The 12,383-nt window shown below is 38.7% G+C and overlaps 1 protein-coding gene across 1 annotated transcript; it reads left to right on the top strand.

The window, feature by feature from the left end:
- Nucleotides 1-10,753: 10,753 nt before the first annotated feature.
- Nucleotides 10,754-12,102, top strand: LOC127811858 (2-oxoglutarate-dependent dioxygenase DAO-like). The gene is made up of 2 exons (XM_052352049.1): nucleotides 10,754-11,176; nucleotides 11,356-12,102. The coding sequence occupies exons 1-2, from the start codon at nucleotides 10,836-10,838 to the stop codon at nucleotides 11,924-11,926; spliced, it is 912 nt and encodes a 303-aa protein (XP_052208009.1). The 5' UTR covers nucleotides 10,754-10,835; the 3' UTR covers nucleotides 11,927-12,102.
- Nucleotides 12,103-12,383: the final 281 nt, after the last annotated feature.

Consider the following 12,383-nt stretch of genomic DNA (forward strand, 5'->3'; position numbering starts at 1 on the left):
CGTGACCACCTACAATAAGGGAAGTGAGTAAGGGCAGCATAGCTGAGCCTAAAAGATGTCAGTAAGGAAAAATGGGTTATCTAGGTTAGATGCTTACACAAGGCGGCCTCTACTGCCTCCGAGAAATGTTCAGCCAACACTTGACGGTCTGCAAGAGTGGTGAAATGATGAATCATTCATCTCGCTACTTGACTATTTCAAATGAGATCACTCTTCTTCACTCCCCAATTAGGAATGTGGTCTGGGCAATATAGGGGAAATCGGATGCTGAGATTGGTTGTCTCTAGGGTTGTGAAGTTTTCTTCCTCCTAGGACTGCTTAACTTCCCCTCCTCGACGAGGGAGGGATCCATGGTAGCTCCCTCACCCTCTGTGGGTCTCCGCTTACTCTTTCACCAGATGAAGGTCGTGCTCACCATTTCAGCTACAAAAACACAAGCAAGATGTTAGTAGTAAGGAAAATAACAAATCGAAGGTACGAAAATAGTGGAAGAAGAGACTACCTAGAGTAATGTCAGGCTCGAAACAGGCATTAGTTGATAAACCCCCCAAGTACAAGGTGCAATCACATATCAATACTCAAGCACTAATAGGGTTCAACTCCCTCAAAATCTGAATGTTTCGAAGCTCATCATGCGAGACCTCGGGACTATAAATCTTTGAGGGCTCAAAAACCCACTCAACTGGCACCCCAAAACTGACATCCTTGTCCTTCATACCAGCAAAGAAAAATCTACCCTTCCATCATTTTACTGAGGTAGGATTATCAACTATGAACTGACGTTGATTGAGGGGAGAGAAAGTGAATCAAGATTCGGTCTTGCTAGTAGGGACTATCTTAAACATTTTAAAAAAGACTTGAGCATTGGACTCAATATCTCGAGCCTGGCTGTAATACCCAAGAATTTCTTGAGGCTATAGATGAAAATTAATGAAGGGCATAAATGGAATTTATGAAAAAATGAGACTATAGGGTACACTAACACAGCTTTGGACGACCGAATTAGACGGAGGGAGTACCCCGGATCCTAGATAGCCAAGGAAAATGGTATAGTATTGACGATTGATTTAAATTATGATTTTTAGTGATAAAAGAAATTGGATCGGGAACAGTTTTTGGTACAACTGTCGACCGGGCTGAGAAAACCGAATCGACGAATGAGACGTTCGGAAAGTCAACAAAGCATGTCAAGAACTAATATTTTATGTATAGAACAACCCTTAAGTGATTTCGGGTTGAAACGAATGGATTTAAGGTCAAAAAATCAACTGGGCCTAAGTGTAATTTCTAAATTTGATCGAGGGAGGTTAAAACGGTAATTTTTTTAGGAATTTCGAAGGTCAAATGAGATATAATACACCTGTGGGACTTAGTGGCGTATTTGGATAGTTCGGGGACTGAAGGAAAAAGGCAGAAATGTCATTAGAAGAATCTGGGGGGTGAAAGTGTAATAAAGGAAAGTTGCAATGTGAACACAGTGAAACGAAAAATCGACCACCGCAAATCTTTGCACGTGGAGGCTGATCTCGGAGATGGGACAGCCGGGGAGGAGCTGGGGAAGGCTGTATACGGTGTGAGGGTGCTTAGTGGCCAAGCCATGGCCGTTGATTGGCCGAAATCCGATCGATTTTTGGGTATAAAAGGGGCTAAGGGTTTTCGGATTTTGGGGCATCAAATCGACCACGTTTTCGAATGTTTTTGAGAGAGTGATTAAGGGGTTTTTGATCCTTGCATCAAGGGGAAGAGATTGGGAGTGTTTTGAAGCATTTTGGTATACATTTGGGGGCTGTTTGAAGTTTAATCGGAAAAGCGAGCGGTCCGGCTAGCCGGACCTGCAACTGGCCTTTCGGCCTGAAATCGATACGGTTGTGATCGACTAGACGTGGGCTTGAAGAGGATGCCCTCAGATCTTGCATCGGACTCATCAGAGATGACCAGAAATTTGAGGAAGAAGGTGGCGCGTGGCTGCACACGCCACACCTTACGCGCAGCCATACGCTGAGCACGTGAGGGTGCGTGACAAGGGAAAAATTGGTATTTCCAATTCCAGTATTTTTAATTATTTATTTTAGGATTTATCATATTGAAATATTTTGGAAAATATTTGATAATATAATTATTTTGGAATTATCAAGGTGAAAATTGGGAGAAAATAGAGGAAAATGTGAAAAAATTGAGGAAAATAGATTTTAATACTTCCTTAATTGAATATGGTGTTTAGGAAATATTGGGGCTCGAGGTTGAGAATAAGCTCAAGTGTTTGTAATATGGCATGAAAATCGAGGCATTGCACGAGGTATCGAGGCAATCCAAATACGTTCAAGTGAGTGGTCTGACTCTAGTTTTACCTTTTTCTAGAAATGTTTTGGTGTGAGTGTAGTGAGTTTAGGTGAACGAATGACATGGTAGGGCACTTGAAACCAGAACTCGAGATGCTATGCTTATGCATTTTATTCTTGTATATATGGCATCATTTGCATATTGATCATGTAATATATTGCATCAACTGTTTTTACTTGTAAAAGAGTCGGTGTATGGCGTTTGATTTTCATATCATTAGGGTATTGATTTTCGTGTCGTTATTGGGTCCATATGTGACGGGATGGGGTCTTCTTGAGAATGGGACAAGGTTAATCCTTGTAAACGAGTGAAACGGTAGGGCACTCGAGAGATTAAGTATGTCCCGGCAAGGTCAACCCCCAACGGTGTGTGGAAGGTGTTTCCACGGGAGGTTGAGTATGTCAGGGAGATTTCTCAAGATAGACGTGTTTACATTTGTTGTTTTGTCTGTATATGCCATGCTCGTATGTTTGTTCATGCATTATGTAAACTGTTTCATGCCGTCACTTAGATGTTTTATCATCTAACCTGGGTTATGCCCCTGGAACATTCAATGTTCCAGTCAGGGACTGCTGCGAGGTCAAGGACATGGTCGGTTGAAGGTCAACGGTGCTTAGATTGATAGTCATTGTAAACTTTGGGGTTTTTGGTATGTATTCCAGCGTGTGTGTAAGTAGTTGTACGATAACATTGTTATCATTTGGTTATCTGTATTACCTATTTCGTTATGGAAATGCTATGTAAGAATCACGGTGTTTGATGTTAATGTATCTGCTGCATTATGATATCTCTCGTTTAGTTGTTAAGATTATTGATCTTGTTAAGCTAAACGGGCAAGACTAGGGTTTTTGGGATCTTGTGTTTGCATGTGAAGGTGGTTCATGAAGCACCGCACGTGATGATATTATTTTAAAAAAAAAAAGATTCTCGAAAATACCCTTATAGTGACACGCCCAACGAGGCGGGGTGTTACACCAGCAATAGAGAACGAAGGCAGCAAGACACCTCCAACCATTGGGAGTCAACTGAGAATGACATAACCTCACAGCAAAAAACACCTCGATTATAGAAGCTGCTAGAGGAAACCTAAGGCCAGTAACAAAGGCTTGCTCATACACAGTGATACAACCATAGGAGGCCTAGTGGGCTTTCAAGCCCTTGGGTTCTCTATACCAATAATCATCGAGAATGAGGTGGTATTTCTTTGCGAGGGGAATCAACTCCTTCTCTATTATGATAGAGTGGTCAATAGTCTCAGGTAAGTTCTCTAAGTTTGGATCACTATTCAGATGGGACTCCAAGAAAAGATGAGGAGAAGCTTCTTCAGGCATCCTAACTTTTTTGGGCCTACGAAAGGGGCTGTGGGAAGGACTAGATGATTCTAGATTCAATTCCTCACTACGAAGGCTGGTACTCGAGGTTTCTGAACCTGAGAAAGAGGAAGAAGAAGAGGATATACTAAAATGAATAAGACTAACCAAGAGTGAAGAACTGACCAAGAAAATAAGGACAGAAGTCACAAAAGGAAAATCAAAACTAGACACGGGCTAAAGGGAAGCTCAGCAAACACGATCTAGCTTGGGAACTCTTAAACCACACCTGCGATGAAAGCAACAAGAAATAGGTTAGTTAAGCCAAAGTTTTAAAAAAAAAAGATGGAAGGAGGGCAGCAGCAGGGTAGAAGCCCCAAGGGAGTTCGGCCATGGTCGAGCGCTGCGCTCAGCCATGGCCGATCTTAGCCCCTGCCTTAGGCAGCCGAGCTCCGACCTCGGCCGGATCGAGGTCTGGCAAGGCTGAGGTCAACCATGCCGATCTCGGCTGTGCTGAGCTCAGCCATGGCCGAGGATGGCCTGTCCGACTTTGGCCCTGAAAAGGCTTAGAAAAAAAAACAAATAAATGTAAAAAGAAAAAACAAAGGAATAAGTAAAAAAAGAGAAAGAGGGAAAAACTAACCTCAAAAGTTGGGAGCTTCACTGCCAAGTGAAGTGATGATTGAGGGGTGGGGCTTTGTGTAATACCTTGGAAAATTCTTGAGGATTATAAATGGTATTCTATGAAGGGTATAAGTGGAATTTTTGAAAGAATGATGTTGTAGGGTACACTATCGCAGTTTTAAAGAACCGAATTGACCAAAGGGAGTACCCCGGACCCTAGATAGCTAAGGAAAATGGAGTAGTACCGATGAGTGATTTGAGGTGTGATTTTAGGTAATAAAAGAAATTAGATCGGGAACAGTTCTCGGTACAGCTGTCGATCGGGCCAAAAAATTGAATTAACGTAGGAAAGTTCTGAAAAGTCAACAGAATGTACTGAGGACCAATATTTTATATGTAGAACACCCCTTGAGCGATTTTGGGTTGAAATGAAAGGACGTAGGGTCAAATCGATCAGCCGGGCCTAAGTGCAATTTTCTAATTTTGCCCGAGAGAGGTCAAAAGGATAGTTTTTCAAAAATTTTGAGAACTCGATGAAGATTACTAAACTTGTGGGCCTTAGTGGCATAGTTGGATTAACATAGGTGTTATGGAAAGGGTAGAAATGTCAATTGAAAAATCAAAGGGGTGGAAGTGTAATAAAATAAACTTGGCAATGTGAACACAAAGGAGAAATCGATCGCCGCACTGCCGCTGCATGTGGCCACCATTTTCAGCAATGGGATAGTCGAGTGAGAGTTGGGGGAGGTGGTATATGATTTTATGCACAATTAATTCTGGCAAGTGTACTCTAGTCAAATTTGCATATAGTGATGAAAAGATGTCGATCCCACGAGGACTAGATCACAATACCAAAACGATTTTAAATTAACCTAAGTTGAACCGATTAATTAATTAATTAATCAAAATGAAAATAAATGGAAAACTAGATTCTTTGTGAGAAAAATTAATTAATAAATGCACTAGGGTTTAGATTTCATTTAATCTAGGTTATGGAATTATCTATTCAATCCGATTCAAAACCACAAATACATTTACAGTATTTTATAATTATTTGCATGTGATGGTGGATTTCCCTCAATTAATTAATAAGCTTTCTCAAGTCATATTAATCCTTTATTAATTCAATTTCACTGTCAGATTTCTGAGCAGATATCAATGAAATAAATAAGCATTAAGTTCTTTGGAAACCTCTAATCTCGGAAGGGGATTTGACTCACTAAGTTTTCTCGATTCTCACACATGAGCTAATCATCTTTCGATCTCATAGTCAAACACGTGATTTATATTGCCTACGGATCTAATTTATAACAATCTTTTAGTCAATCATGCATAAATCATTAAATCATTAAAAGGTGGTCAATCTTTTAAAGCATTAAACACAACAATATAAATTCTTCATGCAAATAATAATCGGGTTTTGAATCGAACCAAACAAATACTCACATAATTTCAGAATTAAAATCCATCCAAACCCTAGCTAAAATAAATTAACTGGACATTATTAACATAAAAATAAAAACAGAAATTAAATGAATGAAACAGAGAGGCTCCCTGTCCCAGATCTGAAACAGATCTGGGCGCGACTGCTGGCTCCAATCTTTGTATTGTTCGCGACTTCAATTTTCCCTTTTGTGTCCACTACTTCTCTTCTTCAATCTCACTATGTGCGGCTTCCCAATTGCTTCGTTGTGCGCCGTTCCAAGCCTTTTCTGTTTTAATCTCCAATTCCTTTCAATCGTATGCGCGGCTCCCAGCCTCCTCACCTTTTATTCCATGTTCACATATTAATATATATATATATATATGCATGACATGGGCCGCCCTAGCCAAGCCCAATTCAAGCCACTTCTTTTGATTTGTTTAATAATATATATATATATATATATATAAATATGCACATGGCATTCACGCCACTGCCAATTACTATATATATATATATATAATAGTTAGGTTATTATAATATTATATATAAATAATATAAGATAAAATATAATATATATATAATATTTAATATACTATTAAATATAATAACTTTAATTATATTATAATATTAGTTATTTAAAATATTTATTTATTTTTTAAATTTATAATATTAATTATAAAATTAACTTTATAATATTTTTTTTTCTTTTTACGCCCAAATCTTTGAATTTATTTCCTTTGTTGGATTCCTACAAAACAAGAATAAAACAATGTAAAATTCATATAAACACACATTTATGTAAGAAAAATAGCACAAGGTTAAGATAAAAAATAAATAAAATTATGTATACAATTAAGCCCTATCAGTATACGGCATGGGGTTGCTTGGAGGCCAAGCCCTGGCCGGTGATTGGTCGAGGAATGGCTGGATTTTGGCTATAAAAGGGGCAAGGGTTCGGCCAAAATTTAGCAAATAATTTGGCCGCGTTTTGGTGCGATTTTGAGAGATTTGATAAGGGGCTATTGATCTTTTTGCATCAAAGGGAAGAAATCTGAAGGTTTTGAGAGAGTTTTCATCACATTTGGTGGTCATTTGAAGCTCGGCCGAAAACACGAGGCAAACCGCCTAGGGCCACCTGCAACTGGCCATTTGGGGCATTTTTCGGTGTCCTTTCGGCCGACAAAGGGTACCCTTAGGATCGACTAGTCGAGGGCTTCAAGGGGGTACCCTCAGATCGGCTATCGAAAGAGTCGTTGGTGATTGGGGATGAGGAAGAAGATGGAGCGTGAGCTACACGCGCCACACTCCACGCGTAGACACACGCAAGGCGTGTGAGGGCGCGTGACATAGGTGTATTTTTGGAATTTTGTTTTAGTATTTTTCTAAATTTATTTTAGGAATTATTGTGTTGAAAAATTTGAGAAAAAGTTTGAAGAGATAATTATTTTTGAATTATCGAGGTGAAAATTGAGAGAAAAATAGAGAAAATTATGAAAAATTGAGAAAAAATGAATTTTAATACTCCTTTAATTAAATATGATGTTTAAGAAGTATTGGAGCATTTCGAATACATTCGAGGTGAGTGTTCTACCTAGAAATTTGGTTTTAACTTGTGAGTAGTTTACCCAAAACTTGATTTACTGCGGGTGTTTCTATCCTAAAAACTTGGTGCTTATTCTATCTAAATGTGTTGTGATTTCATACAAAATGGTTTTGTTGCATGCAAATGGTAATCGGTGACGATTGGTTTTATGAGGGAGGTTCATCCCTAAATGTTTTGTACTTGTGCATTGTATTTTATAAAATGTTATTTATATGATGCATTGAGTTGTGAAATGTGGCATAGTCATGCGTTTTGTGTTGTTTGTATGAAATGTTAGCCTAAAATGTTGTCTAGATAGTGTAGTCATAATTCTCCAAGGGTGTGACGGAATAATAGAGGTATCTTACGCTGATGTGCATGCCGGGATAGTCGCCTTGGTTTCTGTGCCAGGCCGTTTGGTCAGAGAAGTTGCACTAGGATGACTAGGTAGTCCATATGAGATTTGAGTTAGGACTAGATAGTGGTTCCTTGATGCTTAGAGTGGGAACGTAATCCCCGACGTAAATGTGGTGAGCCGGGTTCCTGCGTTGATGTGACCCTCCTAGGCTGGGAGTTGGTAACGATTATTCCCGAGATGTTGGGGAGATGCGCTGACTTTGTCCCTCTTAAACTAGAATCGCGTCGTGTCGATGAGTCTGTATGGTGGCATGGCCTTTAGAGAGATTGCTCTTTCCCCATGGTAGGTTAAGCACTGTGTGAGATTCTCTTGGCCTAGGGCTTATCGGGTTGTGTGGTTTATTTCATGTCTTGCATTCATTAATGAAAACGTGTTTTGAACTCTCACTTAGACAGTTCATCATCTAATATGGACTATGTCCCTGGAATATTCAAACGTTCAAGATGAAAGCAGGGATGCGAAAGGGGAAAGAGATTGCCGAGGAGTAACGGCGACTAATGAAAAATATACACTACAAAAAAAAGGGCATTTAGTAGCGATTTTTTTCTTATTTAGCGGCGGTTTTCAGCAACCGCTGGAATAACCGCCGCAAATTACATTTTTTGACGCGGTTTTCAAACCGCCACAAAATTAGTGATTTAGTGGTGATTTTTAAAATATTTAGCAGCGGTCGAAAAATCGTCGTTAAAATTAAAAAAAAAAATAATTGCCGCTAAAATTAAAAGAAATTAAAAATTAAATTTCTCCCAAGGGCCACCCGCACCCGCGCCCAAACCCGCGAGTGGGCTTGCAATGGGGCCACCAACCCCTGCCCGCGCCCGCGCGGGCTCACGCACCCACCTGGACCTGCGCGCCACATGGCCGCATGTCCACGCGCCACGTGGCGATGCTGCCTTCCCCAGATTCGAACATTGGACCTCCTCTATGCGCGTGCGCGCGCATAACTATCTGATCTGCCAAGCCTCATAAATATATATCTGCCTATATAAATTATATATTAATCTAACAACTATTTTCTAAAATTATATATTATATTTTATATTTTTCAATATAAATTAAAAAAAATTAATTAATTAATTATTTTTAAAAGAATAAAGGAATAAATTAAAAATAAATTAATTGATTTAAATTAAATAAATTAATTGATTAAAAAATAAAAAAGATTTTATATATTTTTTAAAATTATTAAAATTTTGTTAAATTACTTTTTATTTTTATTTTTTTAAATTAAATTTTTTAATTAATTTTGAGATTAATTTAAATTAAATTTTAAATTTCTTTTTCAGATTTTATATTTCCTTTTATTAATTTAATTTATAATTATTCATTTAAGTAAAATTAAAATTTTTAATGAATTATTTTCTTAAGTAAAATTTAAATTTTAATGAATTAAAATTTAATTTTTAATTATTTTTTCTTTTATTAAAAATAAATAAAATTTTAATTTTAATTTCAATTTTAATTTTAATTTTAATTTTGAATTATTTAATTATTTTTGAATTTAGCGGAAGTTTCTCAAAAATCGCCGCTAAATTCAAATTTTTAATAAATTTTGAATTTAATTTTAATTTTAAATTATTTAATTATTTTTTAATTTAGCGGCGATTTATCAAAAATCACCGCTAAATTGAAATTTTTAATGAATTTTGCAGTAATTTTTCAAAATCGCTGCAAATGTTAATTTAATTTTTATTTTGAATTATTTAATTATTTTTTAATTAGCAGTTTTTTCTGAGAAACCGCCGTTAAATTCAATTTTATTTTTTAATTTTTTAATTTTTTAATTATTTTCTAAATTTAGCTACGATTTTTTGAAAACCACTGCTAAATTTTAAAAAAACCTCCGCAAAGTTCAATTTTTTACGGCGATTTTAAAAATCGCTGCAAAAAAACCACCATAAAAAATTAATTTTTTTGTAGTGATATCATAATTGTTTTCAATTATGTTGTTTATTTTAATGACGTCATGTAAAACATTAGTTAGACTTTATAATATAAAGTGATTTCAATTATATTCAATTAAGATTTCGATCTAGTTTTCGCATTTGAGGTGATTTACCTATCTTAATTTATTACTGATTCTAAGTTAATATTCTAAGAAGATGTAACAGGATCTTTGGAAAACGATTTTTGTGTTGAGTTTCCGTTGAAAAAAAAATATATCCCCAAAATCTTAATTTACCTAATGCCCTGGGAGAGCGGGGTGTTAGACTTTGGGTTTATATAGAGTGACCTAAGCTCTCCAACCAAACACCTCTCATAATTTTAAAGTAATAAATGACTCTTTTAAGTGTGAGATTCACGTTCAAATGATTTCATCTCGAGAAAAATCCACACTCAACTGACTGTAGAAATTAGGCTACACCTCGACCCAACACGATTTTCTACTCGACTCAAGGAATAGGGAGAGGCAAGTGATGTGGCATTATTTAAATTACTAAAATACCCCTTGCGCGGGGCTAGTGGTCTCGCTCGCCACTTGGATCATCCAATAGGTTCACACGTGGCAAGTCCACAAAGCGGAATGAAGAATAGTCCTAAACGACTAGTTAAATGACACGTGGCAACACTGATAGAAAATTTGGAGTGGAGTCCGAAAAATCTAGACCAGACCATGCGACTCATTCCTACTTAACCGAGATTCCAGGGAGTTGTGGTCGACCACCTCAGGTTTTATCTCGAGTACCCTATAGCGGTCTCGCCTATATAAGGCAGAGGCTCTCACCAAGTAAGGGAATTCTCTCCGGCTCTTATATTTTTGTTATATGCATTTACTATACTGACTTGAGCGTCGAAATCCAACTCAGGGGATTCTAGCCTCGTTATTCCGTTGTATTGTAGGTTACATTCCTGAAGCCCGACATAGCTGAGTCCGAAGCTTTTGCACCCGAGATTCATTCGTCGAGGCAGCAAGTGGTGGTCGATCTGAAAGATCATCATCAACTTGTAATTGTCAACATAAGAGATGTTCTAGATGCACATGAATAGAAAATGAAAAGGAACAAACGCATGCGCATATATATATATATATATATATATACAGGGAACACGTAGCGCCACCTTATATCATATCATTGAACAAATCCCAACGAACCAGAAATCGCCGATCGATAGTAGATTCAACAACAGCGCCCAATGGAGAAGGCCGTCGGAAATTGCATTCCGGTGATCGACGTGAAAGAGTTTGCGAACCCATCGGAGTTGGAGAAGCTGATGGAAGCGTGCAGGGACTGGGGATGCTTCCGCATCGTCAACCACGGCCTCCCGCCGGCGTTGATGTGGGAGATGAAGACAGTGGCTCGCGCGCTGCTCGACCAGCCGGAAGAGATCAAGCAGCGCAATGTCCAGCCGGTGATCCAAGGCTACACGACCCAGCATGGGGGGCCGCTCTTCGAGGCCCTCGGCTGCTACGACATGGGTTCCCCCTCCAATCTAGAAGCCTTTTGTTCCATCCTTGATGCCTCCCCTCTCCAAAGGTACGTAAGTTTGATTGATTTGGTTTAGATCTCAAATTGGTTCGTAATGGACCAAAATAATTGGACACTCATCTCTAGTTTATGTCTCGGATGAGCTTCTGCTGAATGTTAAATAGACCTATCAAGGGTCGGAGAATATCAATCGTGCCGGATGAGTTCAATGGTTTTTAGTGTTGCAGGGAGGCAGTAGGGAAGTATTGTGAAGCCATTCGGGAGGTGGCGCTCCAAATAGGGCGGAAGATGGCCGAAGGGATGGGGGTCGCCGGAGATCAATCGTTTGAGGAATGGGGTTTGGAACTGAGGATCAACAAGTACAACAACACTGCAGAGCACGTCGGAACCACCGGCCTCAACGTCCACACGGACCCCGGCTTTCTCACCATTCTGCAGGACGACGAAAATGTCGGCGGCCTGGAGATGCTGTACAAGCTCACCGGCGAATTCGTCATGGTGCCTCCCATGGCCGGATCCCTCGTCGTCAACCTCGGGGACCTTGCCACCCTGTGGAGCAATGGGAGACTCTGGAGTGTGAAGCACAGAGTGCAGTGCTACGAAACCAGCACGCGGGTGTCGCTTGGCTGCTTCATGATGGGGCCGAAGGATCGCGAGGTGGCGCCGCCACCGGAGCTGGTGGATTCCGATCATCCTGCTGTTTTCACTCCCATCAATTTCGTGGATTTCCGGAAGCTTCGGAACGAGAACCGCCTGTTCAGCGATGGGTTCGATCTCTTGCGCATCTCCAGCGACTAGAATTGACTGGAGAATTTATTTTCTATTTACGAAATACCACCCCGATAAAATCATGAATCGCGGTTTCTGGTATTTGGTTTGCCTGTATTAGATTTAAACCCCTTTGAATCGTTTATGTTTCTATCATACCCCCGGCTTGTAATGATGTTATTATGCAGAAAGTCTAAATTTATAAATTGAAAGCCGCTATTAATTTTTTATAGACTACAGAACACAAATTATACAATTGAAGAACAAAAAGTTATGGATGTATGTCATGACCTTATATATATATACACACATATATATTAAAAAATGATAGAAATATATGGATAGAAAAGATTGATTTTTTTTTTCTGTAACTAGAAATATATAGACACAAAAAAAAATCAAACTATACATAAATAATGTTAGGGCATGCCCCGAGCACAACACTAGCAATCGAAAAAAGCTAACACACTAAGCTTTAAGCTTTAAT

This window comes from Diospyros lotus, chromosome 10 (genome assembly GCF_014633365.1).
Source record: "Diospyros lotus cultivar Yz01 chromosome 10, ASM1463336v1, whole genome shotgun sequence".
Taxonomy (NCBI): Eukaryota; Viridiplantae; Streptophyta; class Magnoliopsida; order Ericales; family Ebenaceae; genus Diospyros; species Diospyros lotus.

Bases quoted from the DNA above. Each gene is read 5' to 3' on its own strand.
- LOC127811858 (XM_052352049.1), top strand. From the start codon at position 10,836: ATGGAGAAGGCCGTCGGAAATTGCATTCCGGTGATCGACGTGAAAGAG. The intron at 11,177-11,355 runs GTACGTAAGTTT...TTAGTGTTGCAG, and splicing joins GATGCCTCCCCTCTCCAAAG to GGAGGCAGTAGGGAAGTATT.